Raw genomic sequence first — 26,558 nt, forward strand, 5'->3', positions numbered from 1 at the left:
GTAGATCCACGGCGCGAGACTATTGATGCCAAGTGGAACTGACGCGCACCGACTCAAAGTGAGTACACATGTATGCAAAGGAAATGTGTTATTATACACTATATAGTGTATAGATTTTATATAGATTTTAATCAAATGGCAAGTCAATACAGATCGAAATTGTTAGGTTTAGTAGCGGAAGCATGCTGTTTAAAGTTATTGTAATAATTTGACATGGGAATCGCGTGATTAAGACTCGTTTTTCAGTTTTCTTTCTTCCTTACATAGTCCTAAATGTTTTACTGTATATTCTTAATGCAAATGAATTATTATTCTTTCCCTTTCCAAATTTCCCCAGACTTTACGCTACGTAGAAAAAAAATGTTTCAGATGAATCTCCGTAGAATATAATATTTTAACTGCGTGCGTCAGTCGAATCTAGTGATTGAGAGTTTTTAGTTTTTCTTGGTAACAAAGCAAGACAGAGATCACATTACTGCACGCAATGCTGTTTGTGTCGTCAAGAGGATTTTGCATTGATGGCACAATACTTCATAACTGCCTTGTAACATGCTTTATGCTTAATTTGTGCTGATTAAATAGACCAGTAGAATGGCATTATGTAGCAACATTGTAGTCAGGGTGCGAATTGAGGAGTTAGTCAAAACAAGAGGTTGATAGGGTCTAAAAACATGTTTCATATATACCTTACTACGTGTATACAAGTTTTTATTTAGATAACCACGAAGTTTAATTACAAGCTAGTCATAGATGCTAATAAGAGCAGAAGCTGCGTTCGGCCAAGAGGTGGTAACCATAGCAACAGTTCGCTGTACAAGCCGTTCTTTATGATTAAACGATGAAATGTATTATTATTTATCTTATAGGTTTACACACACACACACACACATATATATATATATATATATATATATATATATGAGTTGCGCGACAAACATAGACTGTTTAAACATTACTTAAGGTAAATCCTTAAAAACTACTTAAAGACTTTGAATCATTTATTTTGTGAGCTTTTAAAGCACTAATTATTCTTTATTTTGTCCATAAACATGAAGTACACTTCAAGCCAACTGAGACTTTCTATAGCTACAAAGTGCATTATGATAGAGTTAGGCCTGTGTGAAAAAAAAACAGTCTATATTGGTAAGGTGTTACGTAATGTTTGTCATATAACAAAATATAAAACACTAGACATATTAGTGAAAGTCCTAGATATATTTATTTTGTTCTCTAATTATTCCTGCCAAATGTTCACTCATTATCGTTTCTCACTTATACGCTTTATTTAGACAGTCAGTTTCCATATTTGACTTCCAGAGCATCATGCAGCATCACAATGTGACTCGCACTCCTGGTTCACAGCACGAGTAAATATAGATTTTCAGCAACGTTCACAAATTCTTTCTGTTCAGTTTATTTTTGAGAGCATTTACTGTGGCACATTAATGAAAAAGGTGCTGTTTGTAGATATTCTTCTTTGTTCCTCACATAAATGATTGTGTTCATAAAACATCTATAATAGTGACATTCAGGCTGGTCTTTCAGCCTTATTCTTGCGTTTTTTTATAAAATTCCTCTTTTACTGGTACATGTCCATTTGTGATTCAAATAAACGTACCAAATAAAAGCTTTTATATACAGAAGATCAACTCTTGTGCCTCAGGCTTTATCCAGCTGCACTTAGTTCCCTCAGAAGTCTGAATGAACTGAGGGTACTATCTAGGAATGAGTAAATATGTTTGTCTGTGTTCAACGGCGCATACTCTTCCCTACAGCAGCAGTGGCTGTGTGTCTCACTACTGCCACAGATTGACTAATTAGATTAAGCAAGAAGCTTTCCTGAGATAATCATTCAGCAAGCTATTTCCTCTAATGGAGACTGTGCTCCTCAAGACCGTCCACTGAAGGTCAAATCATTTTATGTAGTAAAGGAGAATTTTTGGCATGACGCTTTGTAGTACATACTTTGTGTTGTTTGGAGTAATTGTACGTGATGGCGAGTCGCTCAGGCTCTGAAAGCAGCACCTGACTCTGCTGTTCGAAGGGTTGCGTTTGTCTCGTTGTTCCAGGAATGGACATGTAAAACAAATCTGTAAGTACTTTTCTATCTGTTTTACGATAATGAATTGAGGTAGGTCGACTATTATGGTGTGTTTTAGTTTAGTGCTTCTGTAAAATCATTATTTCAGTCATTTGTTTAGCTCAGAAGTTTTCATCTGTAATGCAGATAACAAGGTAAAGGTAAAACTCCAATAGTTTTGTGAGCAAACATTTAATGATCAAAGAAATAAGAGGTGATTTAGTCATAAAAATGCAAATTTATTCAACATGACACAAACAAAAAATATTTTGTTGTCCATGACTTTGAGAGGGCTCTAGATGTCACTGCCTTTAAATCTAAACATAATATACAATTATAAAAATCCTAGATTTCATTCCTGATTGTGGTGAAAATTATATTTGTGGGGTAATTATAAAACTAAAACTTAAACTAAATGACCATTAGAAATTCTGCCTTTACTGAATAAATGTAAGATGTAGCACTGAAATTACTAGAAATAAACTAAAACTGAAAAAAACCCCCCGAAATACTAATATTTAAAAAAACAAAAGTAAAAAGAACAAATGATCATTTAACTGATAATATATTTAATAACTATTATAAAATATATAAATAATACTAATATAACATTTGCCCATTCAATTACACTTTCTTTTGAATACCCTCTAAAACCTTATTTTCCACTGTTTTTCGAGCACAACTTTCGAGTCATGTCTGTTGACTTTGGCAGGTTTCTCTTCTTGATGAGATGCTGCTTTTATGTAACAGAACTAATTTTATCATGCCGTTCTTTAAGCAGACGTAACGGATCTTTCCACTCAAAGGCCATTACAAAAGCCAACTGTCACTTTGCATACCTGTCAACATCATCTTTAACCAGTGGCATACGGTTTGATGCGACTTCCTTTGTTGATTGACAGTGGTATCACTTGATCTGGCAGTTGTGACAGTACACGAATAATCACATTTTATTTGGCTTCATGTGCTAAAGGATCATATAAGCTGACATGGGAATGATAGAGCATGTAATGAACTTGCTTTTGTTTTGTTTTAGATGTTACTTGGTGCAACCCCGAAGATTTGACCTTCTGTGACTCCAGTCAACCCAAGATGAGAGAAGATACATCAGAAAATCAAATGGAAATGGCATTTGAATTACATCTGGTGTGTCATCAGAAGAACTGCTTTTTGCATCCCTGAGGAATTAAGTCTGGATATTGTCACTGCTTACCTCAGGGGAAGCCACTTCTCCTCCATTTTTTAGTGCACTTCAGCGGAACTATGGCCAAAAACTCATTCCGTGGGTCGAAGTACAAGGCAGACGCCAATCATGATGGAGATTTTGGCTGCACACTCAAAGAACTTCGATCACTCATGGAAATCAGAGGGACAGATGGATTACAAAGGATTCAGGAGTGCTATGGAGATGTTCAGGGACTCTGTTCCAGGTTAAAATCGTCACCAATAGATGGTAAATCATTCATTTGCTACCAATGTTAATGTTAATGCATTAAAAGTCACTTATACTATGCACTGTTCTTTTATCACCAAACTTGGTAAAAGTGGATTTTGCCTGATAGGTCGATAATTTTTCAGATTAGAACCAGTATTAACCAATAAATGGTCAATTTTAAATTTAAATAAATTAAAAATAAAACTAACATTTTAATTGTTAAAAGTGAATTTAGGCACCACAACATTAAAATATACAGTTTAAAAATGTATATTCATTTTAAGATTTTCTTAAGATTACATTTAACAGTGTATAAAATTGTGTGCTTTTAAACATTACCCATAGGTGAGCTTTAGATGACAATAAAGGTAATCTAAATGTAAAAATGGAGGAAATAAGCATGCCCAATTGAATATCCAATATTAAATGATACCAATAAATTACAAAAATCTCTAATATCGGCCAAATACCAAGATGGTACCGATATATTGTGCGTTCCTAGAAAAAAAACATCACTTTCAGTTTTGCTGAGCCTCTGGTCTTATTTAACCAAACGGTTTAGTGACGCTGAGACTGGTTTAGCCTGGTGGTTATAGATCTGAGCTGAGCAAAGGTTGTATGTTCAAACTTCACAGGGGTTGATCCATGACTTGTCAGCATTTCAGCCTTGATCAAGCACTAAACCTCAGGCTCTTCCTGGAAGACTGTCTCTGTAACAAGTGAAGTGTAATCGCTTCAGATAAATGCGTGAGCTAAATTACTAATTAGCAATTAGATGTTTCAGACATCTTTTTCCATGTGCTTTTTCCTTTAGCCATTAGCACTGTAGCTTTCATCAAGGACAATACTTTAGCTTTAAAACACTCTCTCAGAATCTCCCTTTGACAGTGGAGCAATAATGGAGCATATAATGAGGTACATAGTTTGTCTCCATGATCCATTTGAAAGGCCATGTCTTTATGAGAAAGTTTTTCCACTTCATACAATCAGTTGCCAAACTGATAGCATGTCTATTTTTGACCATATTATGAAGGATTTTCATCAAGCAAATATAGTTTACCTGGATATATGTTTTTAATTTTTCAAGTCTAACTCATGTCTTACAGTATATCATTTTGCATTTTCATTAAAGTCACTTTTAAATAAGTTCCATTTGTTTACAATAGTTAACAAAGTAAAAAATACTTCTAAAGAAAAATACTTCTAAAACATTTATTAATCTTAGTCAGTGGTTATTTTAACTAATGCATTATTAAAGTCAAAGCATTAATTCTTTAACTACCGTTAACTAATGGGACCTTTTATTATGAATTGTTAAAGTTATTTTAAACTATTGACATCCCTAATCATTTTAGTTATTATTTCTGTTGTATATGTTTTTCTGAATCATACCAAGTGCCCTGGTTAAGAATGAAAGCTACAATGAATAATATGACCAGTATATTAAAAGGTTTATTACAGTACATCATTTGTTATGTGTCAGTCAGCAGACAAAAGATGTTTAACCACTGGACATTTTTGCCTTTCTTGTCCAGATAATCAAAGTGAGGTCTTGGAATTTACAGTCCATCTTTTTGCTCATTTTACCTATTTATTAATCTCCTACTGTGCTTCTAGTTTAGACCAATCTGTCTTCATATTATTTCAGCAAGCTAAACTCAAGCTCAATCATTTGTCTAACACCATGATCAGCTTATGTTTCCCTTGATAATTCCAGCGAAATATGTTTACACTCTCCACTTGTGATTCTTTCATTTAAGATTTTTATGTGTGTTATAAATACACAATCCATCTGTTATGAAAGAGTCATATCTCTTGTTAAAATCTGACCTTGATTATTGTTTTTCTGTTAAGTCCTATTTACCTTGTCATCCATCTATATTTTCCAGTTTGATATGCATTGGCATATTTAGCTCTGTCATGAGTCATAACAGTCAGTTGTAGTTGTGACAGGTGGGACCAGATCAGTTTACCTCATGTAATCCCACTCACCTTAAACCGAGGCAGGCTCTTCATTGCTCCGCTTCACGCTAATCTCACTGGCCGCTGCTCTGCTGCATGGGGTTTACATTCATTTTTGCCCTTGCAAAAATGAGAAGGAAAAGAGGGATTACACTGTGTTAGTGTTCAGGCTGTGCTCTTGCTTGCATAGGGAGTGGAAATCTTGGTGTTTTTTGGAATCCATTATATTTAAAATGAAAAACAAAACAAAGTACAAACCATCTCCAAATCCAATTCTCAGGCATTTTAAAATATAGCTAGAACAAGTTTGAGGATTGACTTTTTCGCTCAACTTGATCCATCTGTAATTTTTTGAATATGTTAAATCATCAGTATGTTTTCTCTGTACTATTTCAAAATGTGTTTTTAAGTTGCAAACTCAGGTGCAAACTACCTATAGATATGCCTTAAGGATGTTTAGCTCATCTAAACGTCATATGTAATTAAAACATCATCATAGATAATTATTTTAAGAGACCCATCAGAAATCTTTGTACAATCCTGAGGTGTTAAATTATGCTATTAGATATCTTTAATGTAATGGTACATCTTATTTTTCTATGGGGTAATAAAAATGGTATAATATTTTTACAACTAGAACGACAAGGTATTTTGAAATGGGAAAAATGCAAAAAGGCAGTTTTATGACAGTAATCTTCATATTTTTATAATCTATGCCATAATATTTTATGTAATTGTAATGCGATAACTGAAAAATAAATCAAAGTTGTAAATTAAACTAGATAGATTATTGGAGTAATGTTCAAAGAGTTACTTGCTGTTTGTGAAATTTACTAGCAGTTTCTGAGTGAAAATTGTTTCTACACCAAATATTTAAATGTTCATTCTGCTCTTTCTCTCTGTTTAGGGTTAAGTGGTCATTCTGATGACATTGCAAGAAGAAAAGAAGAATTTGGAAAGAATTTTATACCTCCTAAAAAGCCAAAAACATTCCTTCAGCTAGTGTGGGAAGCATTGCAGGATGTGACTCTAATTATTTTGGAAGTTGCAGCCATAATATCCTTAGGCCTTTCCTTCTATAGACCTCCTAATGCCGAGAGAGAACGTGAGTATCATAGGGCTTTTAAGCTCACTATGAATAATATGCCTCTGTTTCTCTTGCTCAGTGGTGCTGCTGAATAACAATGAATTTGAAATTGCAAAATGTCCTGATGGTGACGTAGTGCTACTATGTATTCAGCTCACCCAGGGCCTGAAAAAATATTTTCAGAAATACTTTTACCTGAGCCCTGCTGTGCATTTAGCAGTAAAATCATGTTATTTTGTGTTTGAAATTGCACAGTCCTTCACTTCCTTCCTAAATTTATACCCTGCTTATAATGTACCTCAAATAACCTATTAAGACTTTAGACTCATGCATATTGTTCAAATGTTTGGGGTTGGAAAGATTTTTTTATATCTTTGAAGAAAGTCTCATATGCTCACCAAGGCTGCATTTATTTGATTTGAAAGCGATACTATTGTAAAATGTTATTACCATTTAAAATAACTGTTTTGTATGTAATTTATTCATGTGATGTTAAAGCTGAATTTTTAGCATCATTACTCCGGTCTTCAGTGTCACGTGATCATTCAGAAATCATTCTTATATGCTGATTTGCTGCTCAAAAACATTTCTGATTATTATCAATGTTGACAACAGTTCTGCTGCTTAATATTTTTGTGGAAACCTTTTCAGAATTCTTTGTTGAATGAAAAGTTTAAAAGAATCTTACTGACCCCAAACTTTTAAACAGTAGTGTATGTGTGTGTGTGTGTGTGTGTATATATATATATATATATATATATATATATATATATATATACATATAATTGTATGTATAGTATAAAACGTATACACACAAGTTGCCGTAGTAGCTATTTCTTACAGTGACTTTCTCATGCAGACTGTGGAAGGGCGGCTGGAGGAGTTGAGGACGAGGGTGAGGCAGATGCGGGCTGGATTGAGGGTGCTGCCATCCTCTTGTCTGTCGTCTGCGTGGTTTTTGTCACAGCCTTTAATGACTGGAGCAAAGAAAAGCAATTCCGTGGGCTGCAGAGCCGCATTGAACAAGAGCAGAAGTTCACTGTGCTCCGAGCTGGTCAAGTCATTCAGATTCCTGTGGCCGAAATTGTGGTTGGAGACATTGCACAAGTAAAATATGGTAAAATGATCTCCCTTCTCCCTTAAGATGTACTGATTTTAATATATTAGTCAATTAAAAAAATGCTTACATATTGCTTTAAACTCTATAGAAATCTTTAAAGAATTCTTATGCAGCTTTTGCCATTGAGTGACAGTTTATGAAGACCTCATCTGTCAAGCTTCAAAAATGGACAAAAAAAGGTGCAGGATTTACTTTTTCACTTTTTAAATTTTCAGTTTTCAAAATAATTACAAAGAAAGCAAGTAACACATCACATTAAACATGACATTTTAAAGTAGAAAGACTTACTCAAATAATCTTTTTATTTACAACCAAGTTTTTAATTCTGCATGTGAATGTGTGAGATTAAAGATTCATGGCAAGTCAAGAAATTTACTTTTTTTTAGTCCTTTTAGTTTTTTTTTTTTCCTTTTTGGAGCTTGACAGCCATGGAATGAACTGTTTTTGTATGGAAAAGAGCTGTGCGAAGATAAGAAAAAAATTTATGGGAAAATACAGCGTACAGGTTTGGAAAGACCTCAAAGTGAGTGAATGACAAAATTATCTTTTTTGGCCTAGCTATTCTTTTAAAAAAAAAATGTTAAAATACAATAAAATACAGTTTCTATTTTCATTAGTCTGTTTCTTGTTATTTTGCTTGGCATTTACCAATCGAGCATTTACCGTGCTCGATTAAAAACCTCTCTTTTGGCTTGCGATGCAAACATCTGTCGGTTGTGTCTCAGACGACACCATCTGTCCTTTGCTTTGTACTTGCAGGTGACCTCCTTCCTGCTGACGGTGTACTAATCCAAAGCAACGATCTAAAAATTGACGAGAGCTCCCTCACTGGAGAGTCGGACCATGTCAAAAAAACTGTGGACAAAGACCCCATGCTTCTTTCAGGTTTTGCTCTGCTTTTTTAAGTAACAATAATGGTAACAATCAAAATTTCAAGACTGATACAGTTTTGCGGTTTCAGCATTTACATACAATACCTGGTTACATGCCCATTTTTGTCCTGTTTACTCAGGCACGCATGTGATGGAGGGCTCCGGAAAAATGCTGGTCACAGCAGTGGGGGTGAACTCTCAGACGGGAATCATTTTCACTCTCCTCGGACGCGGAGATGATGATGATGATGAGGATGATGATGACAATGAGGAGAAAAAAGAAGAGAGGGAGAGGAAAAAGAGGGAGAAGGAGGAGAAAAGGCGGGAGAAAGAAGAGAAAAAGAAAGAAAAAGAGAGGAAGAAGAAGGAGAAAAAAGAAAAAAAGAAAAGTATGTTCCTTAAGATGGGTTTCTGAAATGCATTTCCAAAATAACAACTTAAAGGGGACCTATTATGCTCCTTTTTACAAGATGTAAAATAAGTCTCTGATGTCCCCAGAGTGTGTATGTGAAGTTTTAGCTCAAAATACCCGACAGATAATTTTTTATAGCTTGTTAAATTTGCCAATTTTTGGGTAAGAGCCAAAACGCTCTGATTTTCAGTATGTTGCTTTAATACAAATGAGCTGGTGCTCCCGGAGAAGAGAGTGGAGCTTCAAGAGCTCAGAGCTCCCGCATTAGCAGTGCTAGCCTTTGCAAATAAACATTCCACGATTAGTACAAGCCTGTTATCTTTACAGAAAACATACCCTGTTTCAAAGTCAGTTATCTGATTATACTGTGCATAATAAATTCGCGTTTATGAATTACACAGACGGGGAGCACAGCGCGATAAAAATAACAACATAGCTGGTCTCATGGTGCATGGCATGCTATCACAAACTTTATAAGACTCACTCGTGATTATGAGCTCAACAAATTCATGCAATCGACTCACACTGCTTTCATATGCAACTTTTAACTACCACATTCCTATTCACAATCATTCATGAAGACAGCACCAGTGTAAACAGACAGAGACAATGGTAGCTTTAACATCATTAGCCTTACAGAGTGCCAAGAAGCGCTTCCAGAAAGCCAATTTGGAAAACAAACACGTGCTACTTATTTTGTCTGGAGCTAACGTTCGCGCACAAAGTGTTGGTATTGATTCCTATATGTATTGGGGACTTTATCAATTTTTTTCCGGGACATTTCCTTAGACAATGAAACTTGACCACAGTGTCCTCAGCGGCTCAGATGGAGGGAGTTTATGGAGACTCCTATGTTCGTTAGTGCATACCCAAAATACAACACTTGAAAAGCTTCTTTGGCGCTGACATTGTATATCTCTAGCAGCTACAGCAAGTAATCAGTAACGTTAATGGCGGAGGCGGACCGCAGCTTCTCACTCAGGGCTGTGTCTATGCTTATAGGGCAGCGTCACAAATGGACGGGACTTTTTCCCCTCTGTGACGTGAACAGAGGGAGAATCGGAAAATGCTCGTTCTGAGAGCCTGTTTATGATTTTTTTAGATTATAAATAAATTAGTGGGTGGATTTTTACCATTATAGGCTGGTTGTTTTCACACACTGAAGCCACACAACTGTGTTCAAACACCTTATAAAAGTGATTTAAATTTTTTAAGTAACTATTCTGTTCTAACCAAGTTTAGTCCCCCCCTCCAAAATTAAAGTATTAATAAGCAAACTACTTGAAATGCTTTAGCCAGGGACTACATGCATCATTTTAAACCTACATGACTAGAATGCCATAAGAGTCACATCATTTCCAAATTACTTGTCTCTATAGATATCACAAATATCTCATTGATCCATCTCAATTTTCAGCAGCCAAAAAGCCAGATGCAACAGATAAAAAGAAAGGTTTGTATTAGCACACATGCTGTATATGCTGTAACTGTATGTCATAGCATTTCCTTTAGATCGGTGGTTCTCAACTGGGTCAAAAATGGGTCACGTGTCTGTTCTGATGGGTAAAAACCATGCTAATTGCAAATAATAAAATGTAGCTAACCATATAATTGGGCATTGCCTCAAAAGAGACTTGGACCAATACAGTGTTTTGGTGGTAAATCATCTGTCAATTGGATAAATCTATCCAATTGGGGTAGATTTCTTAATTGGGGGGGGTTGTGGTAAATTATTGTTTTCAAGAAAACCATCTAAATTCAACCAAATTTTACATTTTCCCTGTTCAGCCTATGCAGTTTTGTACATTGATGGGTCTATGGAGTTTATTGTTAACAAATTTCAATGATTGATATTAAGGTAATTTTTGGTACTTTTGGTATGACAAAACTAGTTGAGAACCACTGCAGGAACATCACAGGAAATAGCAGTCAGTGACATAGTTCAATCAGTAGTTGCTCTTTTGGCACACATTGTGTGCCTTTCTTTCCTTATGTATTGAGTGTACACGTTGTGAGAATGTCCTGTGAACATATGCTAACTGTGCTCTTCACTCTTTTCATGCTGATTAGCAGTAATGAGATTAGGGCCTTTGGCCTTACAGCTCTGCTTTTTCCTCTTGTCCACATACAAACACACACAGGCAAACACATATTGGCAAATATTGGGCTGTCAGAAATGTTGCAAGCAGAATTCAAATTCATATTGCCCAAATGAACATCAGAATGTAATACACTCCTGTTCAAAAGTATGGGGTCAGTAAGTTGTTTTTTAAATGTTTTTGAAAGTCTCTTATGCTCACAAAGCCTGCATTCATTTGATCAAAAAAATACAGTAAGAACAGTAATATTGTGAAATATTATTACAATTTAAATAAATGTTATATTTTAATATATTTTTAAATGATTTATTTCTATGATGGAAAGCTGAATTTTTAGCAGCCATTACTCTAGTCTTCAATGTCCATGACCCAAAAAGCATTATTATCAATGTTGAAAAACTTAATATTGAACTTTAAAAAATGAACATGCAGTAGTTACCAATGTTGGGGAAAGTTACTTTTAAAAGTAATGCATTCCAATATTGCGTTACTCCCTAAAAAAGTAACGTCTTGGTTACATATGTAACCCTCGTTCCCTGAAGGAGGGAACGGAGACGTCACGTCGGTGACCGACGAATTGGGACCTCGCTTAGAGAGACCAATCCACTTCGAGTGTAACTAAACGAGCCAATGCACATTGGCATGCGATTATTGCATCCAGCTGCTGTTGCTCACAGCGTGAGTATAAGTAGGCAGCAGGTGCAGTGAATATACAGGTTTTTGCTGAGGAGCCGAGCCGGTGACCCGGCCGCTCAGCAGTGGTACAGCAGCCATGGCGACGGGACGTGACGTCTCCGTTCCCTCCTTCAGGCAACGAGGGTTACATACGTAACCGAGACGTTTCCTATCAGTCGGTCACTCAGAGTCACGTCAGTGACCGACGAATTGGGATCCCTACCAAAGGGCCACGGATACTGCCCCTTCCAGTGTCCTGAGGAAGCCTCCTGCGCCCCTATTTTTTGGCACAGGTCAGGGCTTAGCACAGAAGACCAGTTACTGGTTCCTATGGCACTACCCACTCAGTAAGACTGGATAACACTGGGAAACATACCCGTTCCACTTGGAACGGGACGCTGCGGAAGCCCATCCTTCCCGAATGAGGTTCAGAAGCACTTACGCATATGAACAACCGTTTAGGTGCATATGGAAGATTAGAGGATATTGTAGCCTCTTGGACAATGGCAGAACATCTGCCGGGGAAACACGGGCTGTAAGGCTATACCGTGGACTTCACACATATGGGACCCAATTAGGTCTCACATATGGAACCCAGCCCTCTACCGGTTCTCACGGATTCATCGAGTGAGGGCCTGGCATCAGACGCTCCGCCACGTCTGACTGCCGAGGGTATGGAGGACCTTGGGCACATAGCCAGGCCGGGGGCTCAGGATTACCTAGGAGTCAGCCGGCCCAAACTCTAGGCACAAATCGTCGACCGAAAATGCGTGCAGGTCCCCTACCCTCTTGATGGAGGCCAATGCAAGCAGGAGCAGAGTTCATTGAAAGAAACTTCAGCTCAACTGTCTGCAAAGGCTCAAATGGGCCCAGCTGTAGTGCTCTGAGCACTAAAGACAGGTCCCAAGAAGGTATAGAGGGGGGCAGTGGATGATTTAACCTTCTTGCCCTCCTAAGGAACCTGATGACTAAGTCATGCTTACCCACCGACTTCCTTCCAAGGGGTCGTGGTTGGCAGCAATCGCAGCCACATAGACTTTAAGGGTGGAGGGAGACAGCCTTCGCTCCAACCCCTGCTGCAAAAAGGACAGCATGACTCCAATTGGGCACTTCCGGGGGTCTTCTCGGTGAGAAGAACACCACTCGACGAACAGGTTCCACTTCAAGGTGTAAACATGTCTCGTAGACAGTGCTCTCGCTGAAGTGTTGGTGTCAACTACCTCTTGGGGTAGGTCACCTAGAACCTCCGCGTCCCATCCAGATACCAGACATGAAGTTTCCAGAGGTCTGAACGTGGGTGCCACAAGGTGCCCCATCTCTGAGTCAGTAGATCCTTCCTCAGAGGAATCTGCCAAGGAGGTGCCACGAGCAGCACTTGCTCCTCGTCCTCCCTGATCTTGCACAGTGTCTATGCGAGAAGGCTCACAGGGAGTAAAACAACTGGCAATGAGAGGTCCCTAGAGGCGCAAACAGGTCTACCTGAGCGAGTTTGAAACGTCTCCAGATCAGCTGGACCATCTGGGGATGGAGTCTCCACTCTCCGGGGAGCGCAGCTCGTGACAGCTCGTTGGCTGCCCGGTTGAGCAAGCCCGGAATGTGAATGGCACGAAGCGACCTCAGATGCTTCTGAATCCAGAGGAGGAGGTGGCGGGCGAGTTGCGACGGGAGCATAGACCACCTTGTCGGTTGATGTACGCAACGGTCGCAGTGTTGTCCGTGTGGACCAGTATGTGCTTGCCTCGTAAGTGCCTCCATCCGTGTAAACCACAGCATGCCTAGAGACCTTTTCCAGGGGCACCCTCGCCCGAAGAAACGAGAGGTCTGACCAAGGGGTGAGGATTCGGCGGCAGGCCGGTGTGACTTGGACCAGTGCCGCGTTGCCACGCCCACCTAGGGACTCGGCCATGGAGCCAGTGTTGAAGCGGTCTCATATGAAGCAGCCCCAGTGGCGTGACTGCTGCCGCAGCTGCCATATGCCCCAGGAGCCTCTGAAATTGTTTCAGTGGGACCGCTGTCCTGTTCTTGAACGTATTCAAGCAGTTCAACACCGACTGAGCACGTTCCTGCGTGAGGCGTGCTGTCTGATTGACCGAATCCAACTCCATACCGAGAAAAGAGATCCTCTGCGTCGGGGAGAGTTTGCTCGTTGGAGCCAGTGTTGAAGCGGTCTCATATGAAGCAGCCCCAGCGGCGTGACTGCTGCTGCAGCTGCCATATGCCCCAAGAGCCTCTGAAATTGTTTCAGTGGGACCGCTGTCCTGTTCTTGAACGTATTCAAGCAGTTCAACACCGACTGAGCACGTTCCTGCGTGAGGCGTGCTGTCTGATTGACCGAATCCTACTCCATACCGAGAAAAGAGATCCTCTGCGTCGGGGAGAGTTTGCTCTTTTCCCAGTTGACCCGAAGGCCCAACTGGCTGAGGTGTGAGAGCACCAAGTCCCTGTATTCGCACAACTGGTCCTGAGACTGAGCCAATCGTCGAGGTAGTTGAGAATGCAAACGCCCTGTTCTCTCATGGGAACAAGGGCTGCTTCCGCCACTTTCGTGAAGACACGGGGCGACAGGGACAGCCCGAAGCGCAGGACCTTGTACTGATATGCCCGTCCCTCGAACGCAAACCGCAAAAATGGCCTGTGGCGCGGAAGGATCGACACATGGAAGTACGCGTCCTTCAGGTCTATCACTGCAAACCAATCTCGGGGACGGATGCACCCGAAGATGCGTTTCTGCGTGAGCATATTGAATGGAGGCTTGTTTGAAAGGCCCGGTTCAAGATGCGCAGATCCAAGATTGGTCGATCCAAGGACGGGCGGGGCATCCTGCCTACACCCAGCTCATCGGCACCGCTTCTGGAGGCTGCTGCAGATGCGGTGCGGCAGTGGGGATGGACGCAGAGAGCCGCCCTCGGCGACGAGCAGGCTGGGGCGCTGCAGCCGGCGGACGGGTGCAGGCAGCAGCTGCCCGCTGGGGCAGGCAGTGTTGGAACACCTCAGTCTGCTCCTGAGCAGCCGAGAACTGCTGGGCCATGTTCTTGACTGTGTCGCCGAAGAGGCCAGTCTGGGACACAGGGCCCTTGAGAAGCCGAACTTTGTCGGCATCCCCGTGTCGACCAGACACAGCCAGAGGTGACGGTCCTGGACCACAAGTGTGGACATCGCATGACCCAGAGGCCTCGCAATGACCTTCGTCGCTCGTAGCACGAGGGCAGAAGCGGTACAAAGCTCTCAGAACTTCCGGGTCATGACCACCCTCGTGCATGTCCCTCAGTGCTTTTAGCCCGAAGAACCTGCAGTAACGCCTTAGCGTAAGGTGGAGACAGCTTCTCCACAGGCCACATTAGGACAGACCAGACGAGTACCTACAGGCCCAGAAGAATAGGCACGGTTTGCCCTGCTGGGTGGAGACGGTATTAGGACACAACTGCATCGCAACTGACCACTCCACCCGGGGGGACCCCCGTATACCCCCTAGCTACACCACCACCGAGGGTGGTGAGGGGGGAGGAGCTAGCAGGGCAGTTTCTGGCAGTAAAAGTTGCCGTCCACAACCTGGTAAGCTCCCCATGCACCTCCGGAAAGAGAGGCACTGAGGCAGGTTGCTGCGAACCAGCGCAAGCTACCCCCGAGAAACTAGTCGTCCAACCTCGAGGGCTCGGGACACGGTGGAGATCTCCACTCGAGCCCTACCCTCTCAGTAGCCCGGGAAAGCATAGCCGTGATTTCTGGATTCAACTCCAGGATGATCATCTTCCTGCCATGAGAAGATTCCTCATCCACGAACGCCACCTCAACATGTTTACTGCCCAGACACACGAGGCAGCGATCATGACCATCACCTGGCAACCGCATCCAGAAACGCACGGGTGACACGTTGTCTGTAGCAAGACCCAACTCGTCTTTACAGAGACGTAACGTCGAGTTTGCCAGATGCAACGTCGTCTTTAAAAAGACGCACACGTGAATGCTCTTTTAGGGAAAAGCTCTTTTAGCATACTGAAGCTCACAGGGGAGATGGTCGCCTGCAACACAAACAGGGGGTAGTGCAACCTGATGTGTACAATCCACTCGACACAGGAAGAACCACCACCGCTGAAGCGCCGTACCGCCAGCACGAGAGTCTTCCGAAGAGTGTGCTCAACTCGTTGAATTCACTCGTCAGCAGAAGTCAGGAGCAGAACGATGTAACCGCTCGGCTCCGAAGCGAAAAGCTGAATATGTGCTGCACCTGCTGCCTACTTATACTCACGCTGTTATCAGCGGCAGCTGGATACAATAATAGCATGTTTAGTTACACTCGAAGTGGATATGTCTCTCTAAGCGAGATCCCAATTTGATGTGACTCGGAGTGACCGACTGATAGGGAACTAATTACGTTACTTAGCTATTTTTTATGGAAAGTAATGCGTTACGTTACTTTTGCTTTACTTTTTAAATATGAGCAGGGCTTGATTGTTTTTAATACAAGAAGTTCTAATTATAGCAAATGTAAAAGCCCTTTCACACCAAAAAGTGTAATGAATAAACCTCAGGCTGAAGGAAAAGTATATTCACGTCTGTAAAGTAGAACACAGGAGAAGAAGGTTCAACACTCTTCAGCAATAAAAAACAATGAAGCACAATTGTTAGTTTATCTAAAGTAATGATAACTTTAGAACTTTAGAAAAAAACTTTTGCTTATTATTATGGTTGAACTGGATCATCAAAGGTCAGCAGCAAAGATATTGGTTAATAAAATGGGATTAGATACATTTGTGTTGTTTAACATATTTCATTATTGCAGGTTTGCGTCATATTATGAGTTTGCATTTCACTGTTTTAATTCATTTAGATGAATATTAAATCTGTTTTTTGCGAGTGAGATGAATTAATGCACATTCACATTTAGTATAGGACTACAGTATATCAGTCAATAAATGGGGAAAAAAGTAACTGCCGTTACTTTTTTGAAAAAGTAACTCAGATATTTTCTTGTAAGTTAAAAAGTAATAATAATAATAATAATAATAATTCGTTACATTTATATAGCGCTTTTCAAGGCACTCAAAGCGCTTTACATAGTAAGGGGGGTATCTCCTCATCCACCACCAATTTAATTCATAATGCGTTACTTTACTAGTTACTTGAAAAAAGTAATATTATTACGTAACTCGCGTTACTTGTAATGCGTTACCCCCAACACTGGTAGTTACATTAAGAAGATATATTGTAATTTTTATATATCATAATGTAATGAAATTGGGTTGATTTGGTAGTATTAAATCATATTTTGTTGTAAATAAAACCAGCTTTAAAAGCATTTTATGTTACACAGCAAACCATTTTTGGTAGTTTGATAGATGCACAGCCATTGTACAGTACAACATTTATAAAACAGATTATAAGTACATTTAAATTAGATTTATTTTAACGTCACTCTCATTCAGAGAAGGATGGAGGCACAGTGGAGATGGAGCCCCTTAACAGTGATGATGGAACAGAAGAAGAACCGAAAAAAAAAAAGATTCCAAAGAAAGAGAAATCAGTACTTCAAGGGAAGCTCACCAAACTAGCTGTACAAATTGGAAAAGCAGGTAAAAAAATAAAATAAGACATTTTACAGTGTGCAGAACCGATTCATATGTTTGTCCTTGTATCAAAACTCAAAGACAGGCTTTTAAGTGGTTATGTGATGTTCGTGTGTATTTTTTTCCCCAGGGCTCTTCATGTCAGCCCTCACAGTTCTCATTCTTGTAGTGCTCTTTTTGGTGGACACTTTCTGGATCCAGGGGCTTCCCTGGATTAAAGACTGCACTCCTGTCTACATCCAGTTCTTTGTCAAGTTCTTCATCATCGGCGTCACCGTGCTGGTTGTTGCCGTGCCTGAGGGTTTACCGCTTGCTGTCACCATCTCATTGGCCTATTCTGTGAAAGTATGTGGTCTGTCCTTTGCAGAAGTCTCATTATACATTTGTACATACAAAAGTTACAACTGTAGTAAAATCATCAATGTCATTCTCTGTAGAAAATGATGAAGGACAATAACCTGGTGAGACATCTGGACGCTTGCGAGACGATGGGAAATGCCACTGCAATTTGCTCTGATAAAACAGGCACCCTAACCATGAACAGAATGACAGTGGTTCAGGTGTATATTGAAGACAGACACTACAAGAAGGTTCCGGAACCTGATCAGATTCCTGGCAACATCATGAATCTTCTCATCACAGGCATTAGTGTTAACAGTGCATATACTTCAAAAATAATGGTAAGAAAATATATTTTGCATGTACCTTAAAATATACACAGGGTCCAAAAACTGTTACCACAAGAGAAAATGCTTCTAATTTGCATATTTGTTAAATGACAAATTATATTATCAGAATAGAAATTTGAGGGAAGAATTAATATGAATTAACTTGTCCTCATTTAATAGCATCAACACGAGCACCCACAAGTTTCTGTAAAATATGTCACATCACAAATTAGTATAACAGATTAAATATAATACGGTGTCTGTATTTAAAAAAAATCATTTTGTATATATTATGCTATATTTAATTTATTCAATTTATGTTATAACTTGTCTTTATTTCAAATTTAAATTCATGTCTGTTTAAAAAAATAAATAAGATATTATTTATTTAAAGAAATCAATGTGGTTTCAGACATTTGGGCCACACTGCATTTTGGGCCACACTGCATTAAAAATGTATTTATTTATGTGATTTTTGCTCTCTTTTTTGTAATATTAGACTTAGTTCCATGATTTTTATAAATGCCTTTTTCCTGTCTAGCCTGCTGAGAAAGAGGGCGGTCTGCCCCGTCAAGTTGGGAACAAAACTGAATGTGCCTTGCTAGGGTTTACCACTGATTTACGAAAAGATTACCAAGCCATTCGCAATGAATATCCTGAGGAAAAACTGTACAAAGTATACACCTTCAACTCAGTGAGGAAATCCATGAGCACAGTCCTTAAAAATCCAGATGGAAGTTACCGTATGTTCAGCAAAGGAGCGTCAGAAATCCTCCTGAAGAAGTAAGTGCATATTTATTATTTCAGATGATAATGATTTTCTGGTGATTTGCTATTTGCTAGATAATAATCCAGGTGGTATTATTATGATGAGGGATGTTCTCATTCAATTAGTATTTAATTGGTCAAAAACATCTTTATAGTTCAGGTTGAGTCATTTTAGTGCAGTTTTCCTGGAAAAATAGACCATTTAAAAGTTTGAAAACACTAAAGATGCCGTTACATTAGCAAAATGTTGCTGACAAAGAATTCCACTCTCAATAATAATAGTGATGCATGAATCACCATTCACACAGAAGTCACTTTAAAACCAAACTCCTTTCTGTTGGTCATGTGGCAAATTGACATGAAAACTTGAACCCAATGTGAAATGTGCATGGTTCAAAGTTTAAATATGAAGTAAGATTACATACATGTATCATTAATTTTCCAAAAAGTTATAATACTTTCATAATATTTAATATTTCCCCAGGTGCTGTAAAGTCCTTTCAGCCAATGGTGAAGCCAAAGTCTTCAGGCCCATTGATTGGGATGACATAGTGAAGAAGGTGATTGAGCCTATGGCCTCTGAGGGTTTGAGGACCATCTGCCTTGCCTATAGGGACTTCCCTGTTTCAGACGGGGAGCCTGATTGGGATGATGAGGCAGATATATTGACTGGACTTACCTGCATTTGTGTGGTGGGCATTGAGGATCCTGTTCGGCCAGAGGTAACTGCTCACTTGACCGTTAATAACCCTACTATTCCCTCCACTTTACATGGAAAATATGCATTTGACAGTGAAAACAAAGCAAAGACATGCTGAGGTGCTCATTACTGTAAGTCAGCATGTGTTGTTGACACCTAACCCCGGGTGGTATAATCGCCACAGGTCCCCGATGCTATTAAGAAGTGCCAGCAAGCAGGCATCACTGTGCGCATGGTCACAGGGGATAACATTAACACCGCTCGAGCTATTGCAACCAAGTGCGGCATTCTCCATATGGGTGATGACTTCCTGTGCCTTGAAGGCAAAGAGTTCAACAGACGGATACACAATGAACTTGGAGAGGTGAGGGGGTCAAAATAAAAAAATCAGTTTTAATAATTGATCAGTTTTTATTCCTATGAGAGGTTGATATTAAGGCCTCGTCATATTTTCAGATTGAGCAAGAGCGCCTGGACAAGATCTGGCCCAAATTGCGTGTACTTGCGAGATCGTCTCCAACTGATAAGCATACGTTGGTCAAAGGTAATGAGATTTAAACTGGACTGTTGTTAAAATTGTGGTGAATGATGCAGTCTGGCTGCAAATAAAATGTTTTGCTGTCTCTTTAAGGTATAATTGATAGCACCATCGTAGAACAGAGACAAGTAGTTGCTGTCACTGGAGACGGAACCAATGATGGCCCTGCGCTAAAAAAAGCTGACGTTGGATTTGCAATGGTAAGACTTTTTTTTCAGAATTGAAAAACTTACTAGCACATCAGTATAACAGACCTAACAAATCCAAATGAATACTGAATACTGAACAAATTAAAGAAGAAAGAATCTTGCAATCCAAGTTGAAAATTTTATCTGAATAGATCTTGGTCAGTGTAGAGGCATATTTAAATTTTGACTGGAATGAAAATGAGGATGTGATGGATAAAAGCACAGTGATTTCAGTGGATTTGTAATGTACTGTTTATTACTCACCCTCATGTCGTTCCAAACCCGTAAGACCTTTGTTCATCTTCGAAAACACAAATTAAGATATATTTATGAGAATACTTCTTGTGCGCAAAGAGTCAAAAAGTCTTTGTTGCGCGTTCACGAGAGTACCATGATGACGCAATGCATCATGGTACTCTCTTGAACATGCATCAAAAACTGACACGGAAGGGAAGAAATTGTTAAATAAGATCGTTATTTTTGTTTTCTTAGCACAGAAAAAATATTCTCATAGCTTCATAAAAATTAAGCGTATAGCGTTAGTTCTGATATAGTGTTAGAGTCAAGCTTGCATCGGCTGACTCTCAGCTGATCACATCTACCTATAGGAATACGACGCCTATCACGGCATTCCTATATAAGCTCTATTCAGTATTATTCAGCAGCTCAGGAGCAAAATACCCTCCTCCATCCCCAGCTCCTCCTTTTGCCACACTCAGGACTTGGCTTTCTGATATTCCTTGTTGAATCAATCTCCTTTTATCTTGAATAATGTGTTACATTTAAATATCATTAAGTACATTAATGATATCTGCTTTGTTCTGTTTACCCTTGAGGGTTGTTATTGCTGCTCTCCCTGCTCATTCATGGCAGGGTCTTGACAGAATTACGGTTGAACCACTGATGTCACATGGACTATTTTAACAATGTCCTTAGTACCTTTCTGGGCCTTGAACATATCAGTTGCATTGCTGTCTATGCACGGTCAGAAGCTCTTGGATGTCATCAAAAATATCTTAATTTGAGTTCTGGAGATGAATGAAGGTCTTACTGGTTTGTAATGACATGAGGGTGAGTAATTAGTGACAGATTTTTCATTTTTGGACAAACTAACCCTTTAACAACATACTGATAGCATATCGTCTTTAAGAAGAAACGTTCATTAGAATAAAACAGTTTTAAAAGTTGTGAGTTTTGAAATGTACAGTCTAGTACTTGCTGAATCTCTCAACGCCTTGTTTTTAATTGCATAAAATTCAATATGGCATCTATCCTGTAGTTTTCCAAACTAAGCTTTAACATGTTTGGAAAATGAAAGTTAATGAAATTTGACAGTGACATGTCTTGACCTGTTTTTTTAGGGCATTGCTGGTACAGATGTGGCCAAAGAGGCATCAGACATTATCCTGACAGACGATAACTTCAGCAGCATTGTGAAGGCAGTGATGTGGGGGAGGAACGTCTATGACAGTATCTCAAAGTTCCTCCAGTTTCAGCTGACAGTCAATGTAGTGGCTGTCATTGTGGCGTTTACTGGAGCATGTATCACACAGGTCAGACTTCTGCTTCCACTTTCTCCTGTCCTCTTTGCCACTTTGTTCATTCTATTAAACTTTTTGATTTGTCCAATTCTTCACACAGGATTCCCCTCTCAAAGCTGTACAGATGCTGTGGGTGAATTTAATTATGGACACATTTGCATCACTAGCACTGGCAACGGAGCCTCCCACTGAGTCTTTACTGTTGCGCAAACCGTACGGCCGTAACAAGCCTCTCATTTCCCGCACTATGATGAAGAACATCCTCGGACATGCTGTTTATCAGCTTACCATCATCTTCACACTGTTGTTTGCCGGTAAGTACCACCCAAAATATCTAGAGCAGGGTTTACCAAATGGTGGTTTTCGAACCCCTGTGGGTTTGTGAGGGAATTGCAAGTTGATAAACGGAACATGCGCTAGGTTCACTTTATTTACACATTTGCCTAATTTCCAATATTTTTGTGGGTTTTAGCAGTATTCTGCCAAAATTAAAACTCAAGGATTTAAACTGTTTAAAGCATTAAGTTTTGAATGTTTGAAAGTGAAGAATTTGATATAGAAATATTAGTATTGTAACTTGTTGTGTAACCCAGATTTAGAGCATCCAGTCAGAGTACACAGACTATAATTTCTCTGATCTCATTTTTTTCACAGGTGAGCAGATCTTTGACATTGACAGCGGCAGGAACGCTCCTCTTCACGCCCCTCCTTCAGAGCACTACACCATCGTCTTTAACACATTTGTGATGATGCAACTCTTTAACGAAATTAACGCTCGAAAGATCCACGGTGAGAGAAATGTTTTTGAGGGCATCTTCAATAACATGATCTTCTGCTCCATCGTATTCGGGACCTTTGTAATCCAGGTACATCACATTGTAATCTTTATAAACCTGTGTAAATTATCAACAATTGTTCTGAATCCCAACGTGGTTTGGTTTTTTAGATTGTAATCGTGCAGTTTGGAGGGAAGCCTTTCAGCTGTGTAGGTCTCTCTGTTGAGCAGTGGCTGTGGTGTGTCTTCCTTGGCTTTGGCTCTCTTCTCTGGGGGCAGGTAGGCCTTGAAAAGCATTTTAACTGCTGATTACTTTTGAAATTATGCACTGGGTGATGTATTGTTTTCCTCACCTCCGACCCACAGTTGATTTCCACCGTTCCCACAAGTCGCCTGAAGTTCCTGATGACAGCAGGCCATGGCACTCAGAAGGAGGAGATCACTGAAGATGAGCTGGAGGAGATGGAAGACCTGGATGAAATCGACCACGCTGAAATGGAGCTGAGAAGGGGGCAGGTTCTGTGGTGCAGGGGTCTCAACAGAATTCAGACACAGGTACTAAATGAGGTTTCTTTCATTTCATGCCTTAAAGGGTTAGTTCACCCAAAAATGTTGTTCCAAACCCATAAGACCTTCGTTCATTTTCGGAACACAAATTAAGATATTTTTGATGGAATCTGAGAGCTCTCTGACCCTCCAAAGCTAGGATAGTTACACGCTAGACAGCTAGGATATTACCACAATCAATGTACAGAAAGGTAGCAAGGACATCGGTAAAATAGTCTATGTGACATCAGGGGTTCAAATGTAATTTTACAAAGCTACGAGAAAACTTTTTGTGTGCAAAGAAAACAACCCTGTTAAAAAATCCAGCATATGCTGGTTAGGTATGTTTTGAAGCATGGCTTCTGGTTTGAGCTGGTTTAAAGGAACACTCCACTTTTTTGGAAATAGGCTCATTTTACAACTCCCCTTGAGATATACAGTTGAGTTTTACCATTTTTTAATCCATTCAGCCGATCTCTGTGTCTGGCGGTAGCACTTTTAGCTTAGCATAGATCATTGAATCGGATTAGACCATTAGTATTTGGTCATCAAAAATGACTAAAGAGTTTCGATAATTTTCCTATTTAAAACTTGACTCTTCTGTAGTTACATCGTGCACTAAGACCGACGGAAAATGAAAAGTTGTGATTTTCTAGGCTGATATGGCTAGGAACTATATTCTCATTCCGGCGTAATAATCAAGGAAATTTGCTGCCGTACCATGAGTGCAGCAGGTGTAATGATATTACGCAGCGCCTGAAAGTAGTCACCAGCTAGGTAACTAGTTATGATATAGTTGGGGACTGCTTTCAGGTGCTGCGTAATATCATTGTGCCTGCTGCACTCATGGTACGGCAGCAAATTTCCTTGATTATTACGCCGGAATGAGAATATAGTTCCTAGCCATATCAGCCTATAAAATTGCAACTTTTAATTTTCCGTTGGTCTTAGTACACGATGTAACTGCAGAAGACTCAAGCTTTAAATAGGAAAATTATCGAAACTCTTTAGTCATTTTTTGAGGGAGATGCTAATGGTCTAATCCGATTCAACGATCTATGCTAAGCTAAGCTAAAAGTGCTACCGCCAGACCCGGAGATCGGCTGAATGGATTCAAAAACGGTAAAACTCAAATGTTTCACTCTTGAGGAGTTGGAAAATGAGCCTATTTTCAAAAAAAGTGGAGTGTTCCTTTAAGCTGGTCGTGTGCTGGTCCTAAGCTGGTCTTGAGCAGGAGCTAGTGTGGTGGCTTCCGCCTTTTCTATGAAGAATCACTCTTGAAGTCTTGGGGTTTTGATGCCAGAAGAGAGAATTTATTATCATTAGACAATAACGCCGAGAAAACTCTGCAGAGAGATCTCCTGAATATCTGTTTGTATCCTCTTTAAATAGTTTTTCCTCTAGGCGTGTTCAATACATTTCATATGCGTTTTACCTTTTTTGGCTGTGTTTCTAGTCTGCTACTAAGATGCAGACAGGAGACATTAATTTTATGTTCCGTGAAAGTAAGGGCCCCCTCATATATTTTGTGTAATGTCAAAACAGGAAATACAGCCTCACCATATGTCCGCATGCATATACAAGATTATATTAGTAGAATATCTTGATACATAAATAGTTATATTCACTTTGATTATACTTGAACAATTCATATTTTTATCAATAAAACTCTTTGTCACTAGTTGCTTAGGACGAGCTTAGGACTAGCACATGACCAGCTAAGGTGACATTAAAAGTGTCTTTTTGTCTTACCTTTTGCTATTTTTTAAATGTATAGATTTTGTCCCAGACCCAGTTTGTCAATCTTAAAATAAAATATGAATTATAAAAATATGAATGAGTGCATGTTAAACTATAATTTGAACAAAAATTCTAAATGGTAGAATGCCACTGACCTCTGATTTCCATTTGGGTTTGGTGCTTTTTCTTCAGATCCGTGTGGTTAATGCTTTCCGGGAATCCATGTCTCCTTACGAAGGCCTGGAGACGCCAGAGTCTCGCAGTTCAATTCACAATTTCATGAGCCACCCTGAGTTCCGTATTGAGGATTCAGAACCAGCCATCCCTCTCATCGATGACACAGACCCTGAGGAGGACGCACCTACTAAACGAAACAAGACTCCTTCCCCACTGCCTCCAGTTTTATCCCCTAATCAGAACAACAATGCATCTGACAACAGGGGCTTCCATCAGCACAAAGATATAGCCAAAACTATCCTTCCTCCGACTCCTGGAAGCCCACTGCACAGTCTGGAAACCTCTCTATAATCCACTACCACCCTACATCAGATCACGTCAACAACCGTGGACACGTTAAGTACAAAGTCAGGGCTTTTGGGCCTCTGATAGTGAACTGGAAAAGGAGCAAAACTTGTTTTTTTGTTTGTTTGTTTATTTCATTCTTTTCACATTTGGCCTGCACACCTTGAAAGTGTATGGTTTGGGAATGAACGGTGTTGCTCAAATGTTCAAATTCTTTCCTCTTTTATTTTGTTCATTCAAATATTTTGATATAAGGTCTTTTGGCTGTTCATATAGATAAAAATAATGTGGAGTTTTTGGACAAATTATTGTTTTGGATGAAAAAGGTTCACGTAGTTGCTGCTCTGTTTAATTGTGAGCAAACACTTTTTGATGGTGCACTATTTGCCTCTAAATCAGTTTTGATTTAGATTTTTTAGAAAGCTAGAAATCCTTAGATGATGTAAATTAAATGGCAAAAGACATAACACATCAAGATTTTTAAAGAAGTACGGCTGGACGGTAAAAGTCATTGATTACAGGCCTCATATTTTATGAAAAGTAGCTTAACTGCACTCGCAAAAATGACAAGATGTATTAAGGGAATGAAATATTAACTGGTTTACAGTGGTACATTGTGCTCATTTTTGTATTTTTTTCATTTTAAATCAACCAATGATGAAGGCTATGGTAAAATGTTACAGTGTATTTTCTGTTTAGAGTGTTTTATCAGTTTTGATCCACCCCACCTCCTTAAACCACAGGCAAGGACTCAAACACAACACACAAGTCCCCTGAGTTTGTCAAGATGCTGTTTTATGAATTATTGTGATGGTAATATGAAGTATGTTTTATTATTTACAGATATTACTCATTGTGGGGACGTTAATGGTTTTAACAGAATGTTATAGGATTTGTTACAGAAATTTATATGAAATAAACAATACAAGATTAGAAAAAGCAAGTAGGAAAGCAACAGAGAGAATTTGTGGGTAAATGTTATTTCACTGTAGTTTCATTCCCATTTTGGGAATGAATATTTTTTCCAAGAGTTTTTTTTAATTTTTTTTAAAGATTTATTTGTGGCGTTTTATTTAAGGCAATTATTATGATAGGACAGTGAGTAGACAGGAAGCAAAGTGAGAGAGAGGGGGACGGGACAGATGTTTATGGAAAATAATTTTGTAAATATAAATGGTTATTGTGGTTTAATTTACATTTGGAAGTCTTTAAGTTATGTGTATGGTTTTTGACAATAAAATATTCATATTTAGCTTAACTTAATAA

General features: G+C 39.4%; 1 protein-coding gene across 2 annotated transcripts; it reads left to right on the forward strand.

Annotated features, from left to right (window-relative positions):
• Positions 1–26,553, forward strand: LOC306868422 (plasma membrane calcium-transporting ATPase 1-like). Of its 2 annotated transcripts, none has more exons than XM_079414574.1 (21): positions 1–58; positions 3,117–3,533; positions 6,385–6,582; positions 7,424–7,681; positions 8,444–8,569; positions 8,697–8,945; positions 10,386–10,421; positions 17,166–17,312; positions 17,437–17,651; positions 17,744–17,986; positions 18,516–18,757; positions 19,227–19,464; positions 19,627–19,806; positions 19,899–19,986; positions 20,074–20,180; positions 21,530–21,721; positions 21,810–22,023; positions 22,364–22,575; positions 22,656–22,763; positions 22,851–23,039; positions 24,963–26,553. In XM_079414574.1, exons 2-21 carry the CDS (start codon positions 3,344–3,346, stop codon positions 25,296–25,298), a joined length of 3,768 nt encoding a protein of 1,255 aa, XP_079270700.1. In that variant the 5' UTR covers positions 1–58; positions 3,117–3,343; the 3' UTR covers positions 25,299–26,553. The 2 variants fall into 2 exon arrangements, with proteins under 2 accessions (XP_079270700.1, XP_079270701.1); XM_079414575.1 differs by lacking the exon at positions 1–58 and adding an exon at positions 1,851–2,092.
• The last annotated feature ends 5 nt before the right edge of the window (positions 26,554–26,558 follow it).

The sequence above is a fragment of the Barbus barbus genome (assembly GCF_936440315.1).
Source record: "Barbus barbus genome assembly, chromosome: 50".
In the NCBI taxonomy this organism is placed as follows: Eukaryota; Metazoa; Chordata; class Actinopteri; order Cypriniformes; family Cyprinidae; genus Barbus; species Barbus barbus.